The sequence below is a fragment of the Gnatocerus cornutus genome, chromosome 10, assembly GCF_029298725.1.
Source record: "Gnatocerus cornutus isolate USDA-ARS CGAHR chromosome 10, icGnaCorn1.1, whole genome shotgun sequence".
In the NCBI taxonomy this organism is placed as follows: domain Eukaryota; kingdom Metazoa; phylum Arthropoda; class Insecta; order Coleoptera; family Tenebrionidae; genus Gnatocerus; species Gnatocerus cornutus.
In genome coordinates this window covers 3,330,971-3,352,513 of record NC_142242.1, presented here as the reverse complement: position 1 = coordinate 3,352,513, position 21,543 = coordinate 3,330,971, and the positions used below count along the sequence as shown (strand labels likewise).

General features: G+C 36.2%; 1 protein-coding gene across 1 annotated transcript in view; it reads right to left on the bottom strand.

The window, feature by feature from the left end:
* The window catches only part of PlexA (plexin A), a 39,437-nt gene extending 18,142 nt beyond the window's left edge, over window positions 1-21,295 (bottom strand). Inside the window, exons 1-3 of the mRNA XM_088047783.1 lie at window positions 21,030-21,295; window positions 14,847-16,009; window positions 4,084-4,266 (exon numbers count right to left, since the gene is read on the bottom strand). Coding sequence (XP_087903909.1) covers window positions 4,084-4,266; window positions 14,847-15,971 — 1,308 coding nt within the window. The 5' untranslated portion in view covers window positions 15,972-16,009; window positions 21,030-21,295. The remainder of the gene's footprint in view (window positions 1-4,083; window positions 4,267-14,846; window positions 16,010-21,029) is intronic.
* Window positions 21,296-21,543: the final 248 nt, after the last annotated feature.

Sequence of the window (21,543 nt, the reverse complement as noted above, 5' to 3'; positions counted from 1 at the left end):
CAAAAATTTGATTAAATTCACAATGAAGAGTTAATGCTAAGTGCATCTTTGCACTTTAATGATGATAAAATTGCACAGCGAAACACATCTCTGTTAAGTGGAGATCTTATCGCCGAATGAGATTAAATCGTTTGAAATTTGGGGGCAATTTAAGTTTTATATGTATTAAAAAAATGTATCGACTTGATTTTATCTAAAGGGCGCACGTGCTGTTTCCAGGATTAAAGTTTTAAAAGATGGAGGAGATTAACTAGTATAATACGTCAAGTTCTGCGTTAACAATCTCTTAGGTGTTTCCTAGGCCATCGATATTACTTTGTTTCGATTAATGTGACATTGTTAGTAGGGGACCCGTCCCTTTACTTTCAAGTTTTCCCCCGGAGTTTTATATGCCACAAAGGGATAGAGGAAGGGGCGATAAAGCTCATACCACGTAACGTAAGGATAGGGTAGTTCCAAAGCCAGTCGACCGTTTACAAAAATATATAGACTTTTTATGTTGCAGAGATTCATTGCGATTCCGTCCAGTTTTTATTTCAATTGGACTTTTTCATCGTTGTTTTATTTAATTCAGATTGTGCCTCTGAAAATAACCATTCATTTCAGAAAAACCCGGCGGACTGGAATAAATCTTTCGTTAATAACCAAAGGAAGATATTTTATAAAACATCTCAACCGAGCAGAGCAAAAGTCATCAATATTAAGTCACATAGACACGACCTATACGTTTTAGCATAACCCTCATCATTTACCATATTGAATATCTAAATCGCATTATATTAATAATTTCTGATCACGTTTCCTGAAATCCCAATAATTTACACGAAAATCAATGAAAACTCCGCCATTTCAAGACCGCTATCAAAACGTTTGCAAAATGTAACTTTGAACAAGTCTCTGAAAACTTCAGAGACGCGGGCAAGAACTCATCCATTGTCGACTCTCTTCCACACACTAAGTCATCTTGAAAACAATAAACAAAAACTCACAAAAGCCTTAAGAGATTAGAAATTCGTCTTACACGACGTTACTGATAACTGTAACACTCTTAGCAGGGCTGAAACTTTCCACTATACCACTAAAAGCAGCACATGTTTTAGTAATTAAAATTTTAGTAAGAGCTTCTGATTCATGATTCATCATACCACCACGTCGGATCAATATTTTTTGGTATTCTGTTAATTTAATAAAAATTCAAACGCCCAGAACAGATGAGAACAATACCATTCAGATGTGTATCAAAAGCTTCACAGAAAATTTTTCCGAGCGGAACTCTGGACGCTATTTTAACTCGGCCTGCTGATAATAATTATCATCTACTCTATTGAGTCTGAATAACAATATTAGTCAAACTTCCCTTGTTAGTACAATCTTGTTTACAAGGGCTGCTATTTCAATACTGAATTTCAAATTGAAAAGATAGACGAATATTCAATTCCTAGCGTCACCTACAATAGAAATAACAAAACCGGGTCAGCAATTTTCGGATATTATTTATTAATTTCCCACAAATACCAACAAACTGATTTGATTACACTTATTGATTTATATTAATGTGAGATACCGCTCTACATGGTAAATAGGTCGACGAATTCACGTGACTAGAGAGAATTAAAAAAATCTCGTTTTACGTTGACAAATTTTCATTCATCCGCGTATAGAGGTGACGGAAATTGTTACATAAGCTGTAAGTCATTTCATTCCACTCCTAACTTATTTATACTTGAATTACAATGACGTGCAAAACTTTATTACCTAACGTTTAAAATTCACCTTGAAATTAACAAATTTCTTTTCCATTGAGGTTTACATATTATCGAATAAAAAACAACCAAATCCTTTCTATAACCCAATTTTCAGAGCAAACAGTGAATCACTAAAATAATTATTTCGATGTAATAAAGCTTATGTATCACTCACTCATTGAAACGTGATAAATTCCGAGAAAATCATATCATCGGAATTCATAAATAATTACTGTTTTCGTAGATCAAACGAATTATTGTTTAGCAAAGAATTCTCAGTAAAGAAATTGCAAAACAGCGATAAGATAATTTCAATCATTATTGTTATCAGTAAAATATAGAAACTGCATTCACAAGTTTATTATTAATTTGATTAAATCACTTGTTTAGTCCCGAGCGGAGGATGTTTGACCACTTCCAGTTCAATTGTTATTAAATTGTGATATCTGAAAAAACTACGAGTCTATTTATTACTGTGTTTATTATGTTAGTGAAAAATAGCTAGCTAACCGCTCTTTGATCTTCCACTTAATCGGTCAGAAGCCCTAGATCTGTGCATGTTTCCTCTACAAGTGTCGTTTATCGCATGTACATCACATTAATATTCAAAACTATCATGAACAGTAAACATTCGATTTCGCCCTTAAAAAATGTTGTTGGCGTGTACTCCGTTTTTGCTGGTGTATTAATTTCGCGATAAATATGTACCCGAATGAAATTGGGACAGTCAGGATCGTCGTTTTTTATGATTGGGATAAAAAATCTATTAATTAAAGACGAAGCATTTAATATTCAGATTGTGTACACAGTATGTGTGCTCGTCGCAAATCAGGTTTTGGATAAATAATAGCACCCAAATTAGCATTTTAAAACGGATCCGCTTGTATCCATCAATATACCAGTAGTTTTGAACTGGAAGTACATTTATGATCACCAGATCGAGTAGAAGTTGGGTGGATAAACAGATCCGTTTTCTGCACGGATACAAACGGATCCTTAAAATGCTTAGCTCCGACACTATCTCCTTGATGGAATATAAAAACACTGCACCTTGTCGAGGGCAAGTATAAATCACCAGGCTCAAAGTTTTTTTCATTATCTCGAAATTCAGACTAAATCGAAAGAAATAGAGAATTACGAGAGAAGAACAATTTAAAACAGTGGCTTAAAAGTGCGTTCCCGGTCATCGTCCGCAGTAACATATTAACAAAATGGTAAGCGGATGGCTGAACACCTCCTCTTGTCAGATTCAGTTATAATTTCCCTAAAAAATCCAGCGTGTCGCTGTAGCACGGTGATACATCAATCTTGCAGTTAAATTCGATTCTGGAAGCTGTCAATGAACCTAAAGTAACCTAAGTAACCGCAAAATCCTCACCCAATTTGGAATAAACAGATCTGCTGTCACATCATTTAGTCCGCTAATAAATTAATGTTATTTACAAGAAATTCAAATAGAGAGTTGGGGGTATATTTGCAGTAAAGGATACACTCGGAGCGGTGGTGAATTCGAGGGTAGTTTTATATACACAGCTCTTTAATTTTTAAACAGGGCGAAGGAGGTTCCTTGAAAATTTTATAAATACGAAACAAGAAAAATTTATTAAATCATCAATACAGTCGCTCGTGGATTATTTATGGTCTATGATTTGGAAAAGTTTAATGTTAATTTGGGTCGCGACCTGAGCTTGGGAACCGCTGGCTTAGATCAATTTAATCAAGCTTATAACGGAAAAACATTTTGTGTATACGAGATTATAATTAACTTCGTAAGTTTAAATCCAATTACAATCATACATTTTGGGTTGCTGGAAGAAACACTTATACATGATTCACATACAAATCTGCTCTAAAAAGCAATTTTCTCCCGCTTGCCATACACACTGGTACAATAAAACAATGATAAACGAGTGCATGAAGGTAACCATAGCTCTACGTTAGTTTTGAATATCGAAAATCGAAATCGTCATAAACATAAATTCAGAGTAAATATTTTTCAAGTAAATATTTGCTATAATTTCGAATTCGTTTGTTTCGTATTTGACGTGGAAAATGAGTTTGACTACAATAGATTTTTCCATATTAGCTATGTTTAACGATATATACTCGGCGAAACCGCCATAGCCGTTTCATTTCAGTAAAATCAGCCATCGTGGGTACTTGTCGGTTTACGAATGGGCTTTTACTTTATTTATTGGATCACGGGAAATTCACGTTTCGTAAAGGAGGAACTGGAAGTAATTGAGAAGATATAACGTCAGTCGGCAATTTCGACTGCAGGGGAATAGCATCTGTGGTAACATCAAGATCTTTAAGGGAATAGAACATGGCAACTAACCTTTTTGAGGTGTCCCGTGGCGGTCCCTACGAAGACGACGGTGAAATCTCCGGTAGAGGTGGCGGCTACTGCCGTCAACCTGGTGGTGAAGATGAGCACGGGAACAGAAGCGATGGGTTGCTCTCCTCCCAAAGGTGTGTTCACATCCAACCCACAGAAATCTTCTCCAATGGTTTGCAATTTCTGGAAACAAACAGTACGTCAGACGGAAATACTCTAGCGAATTACGGTGACATCTAACTCACTGACGCACTTCCAACTAGCAACTTTTTAAATATTAATGGAAGTCCCAAGGTACAAAACAATTACACGTTGGGTTTAAGCGATTATTCCCAGGCGTTATTTTTATAAAAACTTCAATATTTTTAAGCAATGGGACATCTGTGGACCATAAGTCTGCGTAAACTTTTTAAGAGACACAATCTGGATCAAAATTGTTTAAAATCATGACACTTTTCGGAGTATCGGCGCCAACAGAACAAAAAAATCATTAAAAATTCAAAACCTGCCACATATTTTTTCCAAGGGTCACTTTTTGTCCAACAATTGAATGAGCGGTCGTCGCTTAATTTAGGCCTGAGAAATCGATTTCTACGGTCAGGTCCGTCGAATTTATCCTAATTTGAAAGAAATTGACCTCAAAGACCGAGAAGTTAGCCGCGTTAGAAAGACGACAGTTTGGGAAATTACGAATGAATGTTGAATGGCGCTGATAAAAATTTTAGAATGCAAAAAACAAATCAATAGTTCGTTCCAAACCAACTTCCGCCGTTTTTCTTTGTTTTTCTCAATTTGATTTCAAGTATTTAAGGTACTAGAAATACACAAATAAACAACTCCGACGCTTAAATGCCATAAACTCGTTTGTAAATAAAACGTGGAAATATTGGAGCGAATTCTGCGCTTGCATAAAACTGGTCGAAATGAGTTCGATTTCCAAATGTTTTCTAATTGATTTTTTTCGCGGAATTTCATAACATAAAGAATTCGTACGATCCATAAATTTTACTGTGATCTTGGAATTTCCAGCGTTCCAAAAAGATCTATCAAAACCCATAAAATCTCCTCAAGAGCGAGATTCGCCTATGCTCGTCCCAACCCAGTGTGAGTCAGCCTCTTTTTTTTAATAAATGACCCTGACTGGTGTAAAAAGCGCAAAATGTCGTCTTGTGAACCCGAGAAGAGCACATTTGAGCACAGCTCGTACGCACCGGATTTATAAAAATCCGGATTACGTTGTCCATCGGCCGATTAGAGTCAAGTGTGCGATACTCGCAGGAATTTTCAATCGGGACGCATGCGCAGAAATAAAGATAAACAGTTGGTACAGTAACAAAAGAAGATCCAATTGCTACTTTCTCTTTGTTTGAAGCCGCCAAATCCCACAATTAAATGCCACAGACGTGGAAATAGGTATTAAATCATTCGGCATTCAACAACCTTGCTTGCTTACACAGCGATACATTCTGACCCAGTAGAATTTTGCAGAAATCTAACTCTATTATGACGAGAGGTCATCTCAACGATGCCGTTTCCGCGACACTGTGCGCCGACCTTAATGTGGACTGTAAATAATACAGCGTGATGCGAGTTCAGGATCGTGAGAATCCATGCATTTGTATGGCCGCAAGACCTCGGACAAAAGAATCAGGCATCTAATATCACCTGTGCTAACAGCACTAAACAGATGTAGAGGAAAATGTTCACAAATGCGCTAAGAAAAACCTCTATTAGACACTAAATGAAATTAATGAATGCGTGTATTGGAAATGATGTTAAAAATAAACTAAAGCTTGCCAGTTGCAGTATTGTGGCAACGTCAGCGGCATGATTTGTAGACATATTATAACTACCCGACATGTTGTTTCTGTGATATAGCGTAATATGCTTAATGTAAAGAACCGTAACATTTAAGAGTTACATAGAGGAAGTGTCACGGATACGGTATTATTAATACAGAAGACACCAACGGAAATGGAATTGTCTCCCGGCAAGACACCGTAAATTATTCACAAAATCAAAATTTTGCAGCCTCTATTACTCACTGCTAAATCCTTCAATCTCACCTTGCGGCGTCCAATGAAATTCAAAACCAATTTTTACTCATAACTATGCTAAGTTAACTTTTAACGCACAACCCTCTTCTCCCCAGCATTATAAACCAGGAATGCTCCTTTTACGGCGTAAAAATTTTACTCCCTACAGCGCTAAAATTAACGTCAGGAGGTAAAGTGTAAAATTTTATGTTTCTCCTAGAACTCGTGTCAAATTGTCTTTTTTTGACAAGACGAATCACCATATGACCACATCTTGGTCCATGTGATGAAAATTTTGTGATATAAGATTGGGGGCCGTGTTCTTGACGCTCATTTGTCATCTCGCCACGAAAACTGCCAGCCACCGGATTGCAGTCTCCATCTTTCTCGAAAAATAAATTACATATTCTGCAACGTCGAAATTTTGATTATCGGCTAAATTTAAGGCTGTCAAAAGTTCAGACTGTTCTCGAAGCATCAAAGATTTACATGTTCGGTTCGGGGCTAATTAAATGAGCGAGGGGGTGGAAAACACTGCACACCGGCCGTATACATAAACTTAAACTTGGTATATACTAGGGACCAAAATTCATAAATCTGCGTCACAAACTAAACGGCCGCCCTAAGGCAATGATTAAATGTTTTAAAAAGACTTTTTCAAGTAACTAGTCAGAATTTCGGATACGAAGATCTTTGAGCCCTAAGTTCACACTTTCTGCACATTTCGAACTTCCACTGTTCGAAATTCCCTCTAACTCGGGTTTATTTGGTGTCAAGAGCAGTTATCTCAAGTTTCCTGCTATATTTTGCCCCCAAACTCGAATTTTCTGCGCATTAAAATTTTCTATCAATGCAAAAGTTTAACGCTGCAATTAAAATCGTTTTCTAGTGCCATCTCAACCCAAAACAGATAGAAAACGGGAAACTGGATAAGCGAAAAATTTGTTTAGAAGCATTCAGCGGTTGTACGCCGCAATTTTCAAGCAGTTAATTTTCTCTTTAGGGCGTCGATAATGACAACACAGGTCTCGGTATTTTTTACCACCAAGAGATTACTTTTTTGTAGCGATAAAGATCTTGAAAGCATTTTAATTTTTACGATTTGAAATAACATGTTGGAAAATGTTTTCAGTGATCACGAGGGAACGATATTGATTTAATTTGTTGTATGTTGTGTGGTTTGGAAAAAATCCCGTTGCACCAACAGCAAAAAACGAAATCGTTATATTTTTAACAAAGAAACCGATTCTCTATATTTTTAATGATTAGTAAGATCAAATTTTTCTTAGAAAACATATCGCAAACACGCAATAATAGAAGAAAACGTTGAGATAGCCACAAGTTTATAAGGCGGTTTTGATAAAACCTTTCCAGGATTTTCTCCACTTACTATATTTGAGAGCCTCTTAACTTAACATTTTGTAGTTTATTCTCGATAAAGTTGGAGAGGCTTTCAAAGTAACGAATTTTCAAGTATATATTTGCTACATAATCGTGTATCGTTTTATATTTTGAGTATTCTGGTAATTTTTATTATGATCAAAAGTCCGGTCTTCACTCAACCACAGAATTTTGTTAAAATTAAAAATTGTTTCCTAGCCCCTCGAAATTCCTTCCGATTTCGGTATTAGCGATGAAAAAAGCATCCTGGTGGGAAAATGCAATTAGGATATAATTTTTAAATTTAATCTACCATGATATCATCACTATTTTTCAATTACTATTATAATTGAATTATTATTAATTAATTAAACCACCAAAATTATATTTTCTCGGTTTAATTAAATTTCTTCGCACAGAACCGCGCCCATATTAAATTGAAAAATCATTAAGCCTGTTGTACACGGCTAAATTCACTTTAAAAAACAATACCACAACACATAAAGTCTCTTTAAATTATTCATAGATCATTTTACGCTAGATGTAAGGTTACACGAAAAATAAAATTTTGATGAGTCATCTCCCATAAAACATGCAAGTTTGGTTAAAACATTATTCTGAAGCATCGATCATGTGAAATAGGTTGAATTTTATCAGAGATAAACAGAAGAAAGTAAATAGAGTACAACAAAGTCGATTAGGACTGATTTTTTCATGTTGATAGATTTTGAACATTTATAATCGCTGGAGCGATGTAACATTAAATTGATGAGCAATTTACGGTAAAAGTTTATGACCATAACGTTACAGCCGCGCTTAATGGCCGCATGGAACTTATAATCAAAAATTAAAATCCTCCATCATTTGCCGGGGAAAAATTTCTCGTGACGTCATGTCACGCTTGATTCCGTTTTTAAATGTTTACGAATCACATTTCTTTGCATTAACTCTGTACTTTTTATAGGACACCATCGTATGGAATGCATGATAACACTCAAGTAAACAAATGTTTAAACACATGTTCGTTGCAAACAAAGAAGCAGTGTATGAAACAAACATAACAGACACCGCCAATTCGATTTATTGATTAAAACCTGTAGAAAACAATGTGATACTCGCAAGGTGGTTCCTTCGTACCATTCAAGATTAAAGGCGTCAGTAATTATTCACAGCCCAGTCTGTATTTTGACACACTAATAACGTCGAGGAGCTACTGTACCTCACAACGGTGGATGTCGTGCATAAAATTCCCTCGTGAGGGATCTCTCCAGACTCTAGAGCGTAAAAAACTTCTCCTTCATTCTTGCTTAAAATTGTATCATCATTTATCAAAATTCCTGAGGCATCATGCCAGCCTGCTTTTTATTTCAAGAGCGCTTATAGTTGGCTCACTTCGGAATCGCTGGACTAGCAGGAAAATTGACCGGCCAAGTCCATAAAAGGCCCACATTTTCATTTCGGGGATGAATGCTCTAATAGTAAAAATTCGAATTCCACTTGATTACTCACAACACGCCCAAATTCGATTCTTTAATTAAAAGTAATTGACGCCAATTAATTGGACCCCAACTCGACCTTAACCTGAAGTTTTGTAACAGATGTTTAAAAAACAAAGATAATCTAAACATCCGATTCTGTTTTAGACCAAAAATAAACTCGATGTTTGCTGCATGCAAATAAATGTTTCATTGTGCTGGTTATTATTGATTTACATTGTCTTTCTTCCAATTTGTAAGCGACGAATTTCGAATCAATGGCAAGAATAAAGGAAATTAAACAGATTGTATGAACTATAAAAAGAGTACAAAATCAATAAACAGAGCATGCTAAGGAAAATGTTAATATTTAACAAAAAATGATAGCTCAGACCAAATAATGATAATCAAATTCTGATTCTTTATCTATTTTCGCACGTGCGACTATGACACATAGGTGCCACTTAAATATGCGAACATTTGCGTGAACACCTGGAAACTGTAGCCACCAGATGCGGTTGTATTTCCCTTGTCCTGTTGTTTTCCCTGATAAAAAAAACTTGATAACGCTATTAAATTATGACTAGAATGGTGAACATGCAAATTGGCATTCGGCGGTGACGTGTAATGTATTTAATATTTCGGTTGGGATCCAGGTTTTTCGTTTCTGGCCAATTTTTCTTGCAAACTCAAAGATTTTCTAATTTCTACCCGTGCAACTTTGATCTTAAATGTTATTTTTAACAAACTATAGAAAGTTTGAATAAAAACCAATTACTTGAAATCGAAGCTAACAGAGGCGAAACAACTTGTCAAATATTTGAGGTTTAAAATCAATGATGTTAGAAAATAATTCCATACAATTGTTTGCTTTATTAACACAATATTTTCATGGGCTTCATTATAAAGTAATTCTTCAATATTATAATAGAGGTGGTTCTGACCATTCAAGGTTTGGAAATTCATTAAGCGTGGAAGAGAAATAAGAATTCTTCCGAGGTACTTCAAGTGTTCAATAAATCAACATTAAAAATGGAGAAGTTTCTGTAAAATACTGTAGTCGACAGTGTCTCCATGCACGCGTTATTAGACTTAATACCATCCATGATTAAATTGTTCCTTTGTTAAATCATCTCTAATTGAATGAAGTACTTGTTCGTAGTAATTTAAACCTTTTGTGTATTACTTAAAATATTTAACCAGCGGTAAAGTGGACATTCCGGACAATGTGTGTTTCAGTAAATATCGGTACAAAGACAAGGCTTTAAAAAACATGTTTTATGTTCATTGAAGTTTCGTGTTTCTGTGAGATTTGTTCAATGTTATTATTTCAATAGTTCTGTTTTTATACAAAGCGCGTGCTTTCAAAGATCGTAACAGCTCTTAAAGCTTATCTCGAATGTAGAGAAAATATTATATTATCCGTCTTTCGTAAAAAATGTAATGCTGTCCAATTTGGATAAAGCACGTTGTGCAAACAGAAATATCCAGCGTCTGATACGTTTCGAGCGTATTTTCGAAAAATTCAAGCGTTTTTTTCGTTAGCTTTCTAGGTAGGTATAGTCAGTTCCATAAAACTAGTGCGTTACGGTCGATGAACGTGACGAACTCTATATCGCCTCGTTTCCTGTTAAACGAAAGACTTATTTAGCCTACGCAATTTTTAAAAATAGACATCCTTTGCTAATTTGACACATATTAAGCAGCTGAACACTGGAATACCAATATCCGAAGAATTTTAACAGTGTTCATGTCTATCAGAGGTAACAGCTAACTGTGATCTCTTGAGAAACATGAAGCTTGATCGGTTCACGAACCCATCCCGTTCCAGCAGTGTTGCAACTTTACCATTGTCCACGAATCCGGTCAATGAAAAAATCAAATCGAAACTAAATAGTTTATTAACGGGAGCACGATAATTCTCTTTTAGTAGTGTCGGTATAATCCAAGACCATTTGGTTAATTACACCGTTCACTTGCAATCTTATTCTCAAACTTTTATTGTTTCACAAAGTTCGTTTCATTAACATGATAATTAATCTAGTCACAAGACTATTGTTATTGAAATATACATTAATCAGGCCAGGCATCTAGTTAACTTTATCTCTTTAGAAGACAACAATTATTCCCTTGTCTGCTCTAGTTTTCACTGATTCTTGAATGTGTAAACAAAACGAAGACGCCTCATTTATGTGTACCAGTTGCTTTCAAATGTAAAATTTTGCAATACTTTTACCGCAAACACGCGGATTAATTAACACGATTTTTGCTATTTGTCACTCTATAAAATCTGTTGACACGTAATGTGCAAAACAGTGGCCGTATGACTAACAGCATTGTGAAATCCTTGTCAATAAATATTTCTCTAACCCCATCAAAAACACGTAATTAGAATTGTAGATAACAAAAGTTATCTTAACGTCAAACCGATTTTAATATCTCCTTTTTTCCCTCACAGACATGCTCTTGTTGATGTTACCACAGTAAACAATAATACCAGCTCAAATTTCAAAGTAAGATTTAGATTGTTTATTTCATAAATCCACGGACTACGAGAGATTCAAACAAATTAATGTCTGCATGAAGCGATACTCCAATACAAACGATAATCCCTTTAGGTTAAAATCATGGGTAAATCTTGCAAAAGCCGGCACTATAATTTATCAAAGGAAACTTTAAAGCAATATATTTGTAGTTTTGCTAAATAAGACGAGATTAGTAGTAGACTAAATTTTCAACCAGCGCTTCGGGTCAACTATACGAACGACAGAAAATAAAAAAAAACAGACAACTACATTTCAGATAATCGCCAGCTTCATTTAATGCAATTTTAAGTGATAAGGATGTGGCGCCGTGATAATGGATATCCTTTGAGAATCTTATATCGCTTTATAGTTTGTTCGACTGAGCAAAAAATTTCTTTACGCCTTTAATTACACGAAAACGTTAAAGATACAAAATGAAAAACAGGTCATAGGTTACAGACAAAACTGACTCGCTCCGATACATTTATTTAAAAAGACGACTTTATTAAAAGAGTGAATAAATATAAATTTAGTCCTCCTCTCTAATAAAAATATGCACCGTGGATGCTCCGGGTATCGACTCGCAACTTTTCTAATTATTTGCCCGGATTCTACAGACGACGAAACGTGATAATACCACCGGTCATTGACATTTCCTACGTTTTAATTATTGAAACGCTATTTCTATTCGCCTGCATCACCATGAAAGATCACAATTTTTCGTCGATATTAAATTATAAATTATGTAAATTCCATCTCGTAATCTGATCCCAATACGTGACATCGGGTTTCATATACATTCTTGAGTTGCTATTTTTCTCTATCTGCCGTTAATTTAACATTTAAATTCGTCTTAAGGAAGACAAAGTAACTAGATCGTAGACTTTCTAAAGGTGTAACGTTTTCGCACTTCGATCTTGGCGGAAACGAAGAAACCCACGATTGTTCGTTATAAAACAATGACAAAACTAACCGAGTGTTTCATCAATTTCACTAGAATCACGGCGCCACGTGGAGTATAATTATGCAATGTTTTAGGAGACACGGAATTTTAAAGGTGGTATTTCATCATGTAACTCTTTTATTTATGAAGAGGTTAAATTACAGAAATAGAGCTGTAATCAAAAAATTCGCGATCTCTCAAAGCTGCGTCGCTAATTGAGTGTTGTACGCCCCAAAAAATGTTTGATGGGTATTACACGATTACAGCTCCACTGGAATCGATTTCTTCTGTTACGAGCGTTTCATAAACTCGTAGAATTTGACCTGCAGAAATGGGCACAATAAAAAACTCCTCCAGTGCTATACATAAACATTCAGAAATCGAGTAACGCGGATTGATTTTAGATATAACCAAATTTGTGTGAAAAGCTCAACGTTATCTCCATCAAATTGTCTCTTTTAATTTGGAAAAAATATGAATGCTTCAGCTTTGCATTATTCAGAGGCAGTAAATAATGCTTGTCTCATTGCCTCAACGCGAAAGCTATTTTCGTTCATTCCCAACAAAAAAAAATGCAAATTACCAGCTTTGCTCGCTCCAAAGAGTACATCAGATATTTAACATCAAATCATCAAATGGAGCCACATTTGTGCCGTTCTACGTGACGAGAAACTGATAAAACGTCTCGACATCTCCAAATGTGTGAAAATTATGTTCCGATCTTGAAATTGTGGTAAATGCCGGAAGAGCAAAGAATAAATCGCTGTCGAAGAGCAACAGGTACGTATTTTTGAAACACAAATATGCAAAAACTTATGTTTAGAGGGTGAAAAATGGCGTAATTGCGGCCTTGGACAAATAAGTCGATGATTGATAATAGACTTGAGATTGGAAACAAAATGATAGCCGTATACGATACAATTCTATTATTTGGCCACTGGCAGGTCCATATATCATGAAAGAACAGGCAACACTCCTTAATGACATCTACTGTGCTAGGGTCGGTCGTGTTTAAAGCTTTACTCGAATATAAAATACATTTTGCGCAAAATGTCACTAACACATTGTCTTCTTTCGAGCTAAAAACAATTTATCAGTTCCAAATGACAATTACTATTGTGTCCTCAAACAGCAAGAAATGTGCCAAAGTCCCTTTTAAACAGTGACCTAACAACACGTATGTTCGTAAATTACAATAGAACCTAGTTTAACAACGGAACTTAAAATTTACAATAAATTACATTGAGTAATTCTAATAAGACCTCTTTTATAATTTATGGGTGCTCCGCACAGACACAAGTCCTGGGCTCTTGTTATTTACTACGCTAATATTGATACAAGATGGTGTCACTTAAAAGAGGCTCGTAGTCTAAATCTAAATAGGGAATGCTAAAATATGGTTTTTCATTTTTGTTCTGCAACACCGGATGCTGATAATATTGCTCTCCACTTGATATTTGAGCTCGACGTGTTGCTAAACTTTCCAACCCCCCGTTCATGAACACATGTTCAGGCTTTGCACCGATCACAGGATTATGCCTGTGTTTACAAATAATCAAAAATATACACAACAAAAAAATGGAAATACAGACAAAAAACACGTAGGACTAAGGAGTGTCCAGGCCTTTGTTTAAAACCAATCAAATCAACAGAATGGGCTGTAGTTATTCATATTATGTCTGCTTATATAAATAATTTCACATAACCACTCTATTTTGACAGTTTATTAAAGGCTTTGCTTGCTTAGCAAACAAACTCTTGGAAAGTTTCGTCCAAATTGAGCGTTCTTTAGCCGCCAACACGTCCGATTATTCGCTGAGAAAATGTTAGTATTCTTAGGGGTTGAATGAATAAAAAAAATCACGATACACGTAATGTATCGAATCGGATTTTAAGCATCGTACAATGTTTGCTGAGGAATTTTGAATGCAAATACATGTGATTCTATTCAAAATGTGAACAACTCATCCTTGCATTATCGCACAATTCATAAAGTTTGTAGGAAACACCCTTTTGGCGGTGGGTCATTGCGGAAACAGTGAAACAATATGCGCATTTTACGATATGTGGATGTGGTTGTTTCACTTTCTTTTGGGTGTGCATGTAGTTCTTTCAGGAAAAGGTAAAAAGTGAGTTGTGAGATGGCGGCAAGGTGGTTTTGGGAATTGTCAGGGTGGAGTGTGTTGTTTGATAAACAGATGAATGATCGAAGGACGAAGGTGAAGGAATAGTAAGAATTTAGCGTTTGGAGCGAGACGTCAGTCAGGGTCTAGCATAGCGAGCGAGGTCCCGGCGACGACCGATCAATACCGGGAGCGGCAGTGCCGCTTCGCCGCCATGGGGGTGCGCAAATCGCAGATGTGTATTCGTATACGTATATAAACGTACATAGGTATATACTCACCGTGGGCACACATTGAAGGCTGGGTGAAATAAAGTCCAATCCACGTTGACCCTTGCCACTGAAACAATGCTTGATATTCTGCATGAACTTCCGCCTAATGGCTTTCAGGGGGTAAACGCACAATGCGGAGAGATTGGAAGGTTTGTTCGCGATTACGGGGTCACCTTCACTAAACACTCCGAATAGCACATCATCTTGAGCGGTGATACCCAAGTCCGCAGCTAGGTCAGATCCGGCCTTGCCCACGTAAGCCGCCTGCACTAGATTGTATTTGCGGCCTCCTTGGGCTTCGCTGATACAGTCCATCGGTATCTCCGTGTAGGAATAATAGTTTTCGTCATCGTGACAAACACGCACTAGTTTGCTTATAAACTGATTGGAACCGGTATGTCGCATCTGCGTTGTTAAAAAGTAACTAAAGCCTTCGGAAGCGAACCCGTACACGTAAGTTATTGGATAACGTTCTCTAGCTAAAGAATTGACGAACATTCTGGTTCCGGTGGTCACCGCAGTTTGAGCAATTGTGAACATTTTGTCTTTATCCAAAGAACGACTACTGACGGCAGGCACCTCGGACCGATATGGTGATCCTAATGTAAACGTTACACCCACGTACATCACTTGGGAAACTGGAGGATTCGGTGGACCTGGTGCTATGAACGCCACCGTCGAAGCCGTCGCATTGTTGGCCACAACAGCCTCTCTTATTTCTCTAACCCCTTCTGATATGTTGTCGAGATTCCTAACTGAACATATTCCTTGGAACAAGCTCCCGCAGGAGATTAATCTCGTTGTTGTGTAGTCGATCACTAAAGCCTTGTTTACATTATCGGTTAATTTTTTGCTGAACGCCGATGTACATTCCAGAACCGAACAGTCATCTGAATCCATCTCTGGTCCCGTTTGTTCAGATATAACTAAGTCAAGATCTGGTGATAATTGATATAAACGGTTCACAGCGCCGATATACACACGCCCCGTGTTTTTATCCACAACAAGATGGTTGAATGCTTGAACCTTTGCATCGGTGAAAGTCTTGACAATGTCGCTACTCGATGAGGCGGCTGCTGTCAATGCCGTGGCAGCGGCCACAGCCACGAATAATGTAAAAAGCGGCCGCTTCATAGCGGCACAAGCTCTCCAGGAACTTCAAGGCATGGGACCTGAAACACATGCACATCGAATTACTTACAACCTCATTCTTATTTTCACTAAACTATCAACCGCAACAAAAACAACGCAACTTCTATTTTAAACATTTTCAGTTCACGTTTGCTTGCTTAATAATATGTTTATGAGCCTGGAATTGTAAGTCAAAACGTCAAAAGACAACTACAAAGTAAATATTTTTCTACTTGGATACACCACTCATAATACAGCACAATAAAGTTTTTTTTATTTCACTTCATTTATTTTATTCACCTGCAAATGGAGTGCCTTTGTCTAAATTTCAAATTCGGAAATAGAAAAAACGACAGCTGCTTTCAACAAATACGCCAAACCAAAATTAGTCATCATATGATACGATTGGATGCAAGTTGCAACCTGTTATACCCGCGCTATGTAGAATTATTAATCAACGGCCACCAACAACTATATGATACTACTGAAAGCCCCCAAAAGATGTGAAGCCGTATGGCAACTGCAACATTTCAGTTTTTTCAGAGAGAAAAGACACTTTCTTTCAAATTCATTGGATTACTAGCTGTCCCCCGAAATATCGAACTGCCATTCCCCATCAAAATATTTGTCCCCTGGCAAGGTCATTTATACTGCAATTGGTTTCTCTATCCATTTTCAGTCCTTGAGAAGTCTGTTTTTACACTACTTAAGAGCATCCGACAATTCTCGCGATAAATTTAAAGGTCTCATTGTCGGCAGAAGTGAAAGTTAAACCGCTGAGACGATGATATAGTTTCGTTCCTGTGGAGTTTCAAACAAAAATGGAAACCGTGAGCTGCAATTATCCCAATTGAAACTGGACAGATAATTGGCTGTAATTGGCCACAAAAACTAACACGAAATCGATGCAAAAGCCAGTAACTATATTTTCATATACTGCGAAACGTCAAACGGTAGTGGACCATAATTCGCATGTTCATGTTTATTTTATTAATATTATGTTAGTGATAAGCTCAGTGGATAAGAAAAGATGGTAAAAACAAGTCACTTCATGGATCATTCGTGGTCAACTCATGACCATTAACAAAACCGCAAAAAGCAACAATTGCTTGATTGTACAGACATCCGTTTCGATAGTGCTTTTAATGAACACAGTCGCAAAATAGTGAAGCTTTTTGATTATAATTTCGCTAAAGATGTCTCCTATTGTGTTTACCATTTTCTTTTAGAAAAAGCGCATCGTGTGGGGTAAGCTCTCCAACAACACAATGCTATTAAGAAACATGTATTGCAACACATTATTAAATACCGCCGCTAAAAATTCATTCTTGCATACATCACTGTTTTTGCCGTAATTACAGAAGATTTTTAAGCTGCTTCAAAGTATACAGCTTTTAAAATCGAATTATGGTCGTATTTATCATTGTGATTCTACACATATCAATGTGTTCTCGTCACGCGTCAGACGATTTTATGCAAGATTTACATTTCATTCATGCCAAGATTAATATACCATCAAGCAAATGATCCAGGCGAATGTTGTAATCACAGGAAAAATATTTACACAATTGTTTCCGATGCAGTTTAAACACTGGAGGAAGAGAAATCTTCAAGTACCTTCAATGTGAATCAATGCTAATCTTGTGGTTTGACAGCTGTCAGGGATACGAACTTAATGGTGTGGGAATCAAGCACGCTCAACGCCGAAGACCACAGGAAAAATTAGATAAGATAAATTAATTATAACTTTTGCAACAATAACAATTGTATCGTACCCGTATCAACCAAGTTTTCCAAGAACATCTTCAATGACTCTTTTTTATTCACTGTCTGTCTATCAAATCAAGACATTCCGTAATTCAATGTCATAAATTATCTCATACAGAAATAAAAGTGAATGCATAGTTCGTAAATTAAATTCACTTAACAGCTCCGATGTGGGAAGCCTTTAATGGAATAAGTGCACTTTCATGAAAAATTCTATACAGTTTTCTCTGCTTGTATAGAATGAAATTATACGTCTGAAATAAAACCAAAAATCTTATTTTTAAGGTGATATAATTGACTGGTGAATAAACAAAACATTAACGCTCCGAAATTAGATCGTGGAACACCACAACAGAAGCTGCATCTGCACATTGTTTACAACAAAATAAAAATGATTGAAATAACACCAACTTTGATGTAACCGGATACATTTCCGAGAACCAACATTTTATTTCTATTGAAATAAATAAAAATTGATTTTGTCGTCGGGTTTTCAGCGGATATGGCAGCGAGGTGTCTTATTACCCAAAGAAAGCAAATTTCAACTATAGTTATTAGTTTGTTTATATACAATACATGTTTAAGTGTATTACTTCTTTTTATTTATACATTGTATGTTTATTGTTTCTATTATTACCTTATTTTGAAAAACTAGACTAAAACATTATATTACCAATAAATATTTTGGACAATTTTTCGAATTTTCTTACAGTTTGTTTAGCATGAGAGTCGGCAAGCATCGCTCCAAGCCCTTAAACTATTTATGGTGTTTTACAACAAACAAATTTATAACACAACACTAACGTTTCGACAAGATTTAGTCCACCTCGACAGCTTTGTCAAACACTAATGTGGATTGCAATGTTTGCAGAAGGAACTTGTCAACAATGATATCATTGCATCGAATTATTCTTAGCCCCAAATCGAGACAGCAGCGCAGATTAGTTTAATGTTTTATATCGTGAAATCAATTAAAAACTCATCCACAGTAGCCCTTTGAAGTTTCAAGTCATGTCTTTGATTCAAGAAACAGTTTTTTGTGAAAATATTAATATAAATTCAGAGGGTAGTCAAGTCTGAAACGTCTTCTGCAAAAGGTTCTTTTATGATGAGTGCTTTGGATCTTGTTCCATGTTAAAGGAGGTAATCCAAAAATTGATAATTGGCAAAGTGACATTTTTCAAAGTGTTTTGAGACACCAAATTTGGATTTTTTTTCTATCCATTACGCTGTTTGGATCAGTTTGAGTTGATTTATATCGATTTATTGTTATAAAAGGCACCTCAAGTAAAAAACGCGCCCCAATGCAAAAAATGCAACAACAGATATTGGAAAATGAGCCATGATAAAGTTTAGTCATGATTATGAATTAAATAGTATCCAAACCGAGGCGTTGCCAAAGTTTGCGTTCAATTTCTTTCGAAAGTCTGATCTGATAGATTTTAGAAAGTTGGAAAATGAACCATTATAAGTTTCAGTCATGATTAGGAATAAAGTGGTATACAAACCGAGGCGTAGCCGAGGTATGGTTATTTATTTCTTCATAATTTTTTTAACTTTGACTCTAAAAAATCCACGAAAAAATCGTAACTTAATTGCGAATAAAATAAAATACAAAGCGAGGCGTAGCCGAGGTTTGCGTTATAATTTTTTCGAAATTTTTGGAAATACTTTGAGAGAATTGGAAGTTTAGCCGTGAGAGTAATTTTTTAAATACAAAACCCTCTATATTATTCAATTTTCGAATTTTTCCAATTTAGATTATATTAGATTAGTAAAAATGAGAAGTTTCAAGTTTTCGGCGAAAAATGATGTATGTAATCCTTAATACCGTAATCCTTCGAATATAAAACGCACCCCAATTTTCACGATGCAAAAACTGGCGTCTTATATTTCGATTTAAAAAAAATCTCGAGAATCTCTAAAATGCCCTGCAAAGTTAATTTTGATATCCGCTTAAATTTACAATAGAAATTTTTGAAAATTTGGTAATGAGGAAAGAAAATGGAGGCAAAAAATCTCTAAAACTTCAATTGGGGTCTTGAAAATTCCTGTTACGTACAAAATTAGACGATTTGAATTTGCCTTAATCAGCTGATTAATTTCCCCAGCAGAAAATTCCTTCAACCTTACATGGTGCTCTTGAATATTTCAGTACGTTGAAGAAGACTAAATATGGTCGAAACGTTACCATTCTCATACAAACTGGCATTATTTCTAAAACCTGATTATTCGATACACATCTCGGGAATTCTATTTTGCGGAATAAATTTATAATCTTTAGACAGTGCAAATGTGTTTATAATTCGTTGTCTGGCTGTATTGGTTTTTTTCAATTCACTGTGTATATGGAGGGTGATTAAGGACATGCATATTTCGTCATTGAATGCAGGGAATGTTTGGGATATTTGTGTTTACGCGGATATTTTTATACTCTTGTGTAGCAATGATTAAATAGCGAAGGTCACTGTGCTCAAATACAATATACGTGACCAGCTTAGGGGTTTTTGTTTGATAATGTTTATAAAAAACGTCCCCTCCAATTTAGAAAAACCCAGGTATGTCATTGTTTAGTATGCATTGTGCAATTGCCCAGTTAAGAAGTTTCAACACTGAAAGTTAACAAAACATGTAAGTATGAGTTTAGCATATAAATTTGGAGAGGATTTTGTCACTTAGGTTCTTGTTTCATTTAGCCCGTCAGCCCAATAGTCTAATTTCTGCCAGCTAAATGTGAAAATGGTTTACTAGTTTTCGGTGTGGTTGTTGGGTTAATGAACATGCAGCTGTCAGAAGAATTTGCATATTTGGTGTCCATGAGTGGTCGGACTGCATGTACACTTAGATGAATGACAAAGAATGAGTAGTCACATTTGCCGGTAGTACAATGCAGAAGGAGGTGGGAGGTAAGGGGCGAGTCTGAGCTAAATGAAACATATGTTTACATTCTTGAAGAATTAAATCGTCTGAATTTGTCCGGCGAGTAATTTTGCAAACAAGTCGAATCCATCAACAGATTGAAGCCGGCCGGAGATAATTCGGTCATAAACTATAAACCCAAATGTCGAAAGTGCGTTATTGAATGAAACGCGTAAAGAATGTCGTGACCGGGAAATCGATAAACAGTCCCAAAATATTAACGGGGTTTAGCAGGAATTAGGAATTGAAGCGTCTGGACGAGTGGAAACTGTTATGGAATGCAGTTGTGGTCAGCCACACCGACATCAACGCTTGAGCATTCTACCACTTCAGAAGATGGCATATTTAAATTACAGGAGATCTTACTGAACTTACCTATTTCGTGTCCATTCCCGAAAGGAAGTGAAACTCAGAACCCACTTGCACACATCACACTTTAAGGTTAAATCCACCGTTTTTCGCTGGTTATATCGGAAAATCGACTCCACCGGTCACAACGTTGGGAAATTCTCTACGAAAGCACTGTTGTCGTCGTCCAGTTTGGTCCAGGAGCTTTTATTTTTCACAAAACAAGCTGTAGGTATACGACATACTGACAACTTCACTGCATCTGTTAGAACTATTTAGGTTAGAATCTGTTGGATTCACAATATTGCTTTATTCTTCGATGTACACATCCCGTGGCAGCTCAAATTCCAATTTCACCCGTAATTCGACTTATTGCGGCAAGAATATTTATATTATTATTGATAATTGAACACAACACCGATACCACAAACTTTAGCCAACATACAAAACACTCTCCAACACAACAACCGCGTTATAGAACTTGTTCAAAAACTGAAGCTAGCTGTCCACCCCACCCTAACTCTAATGCTACATCTGCGCA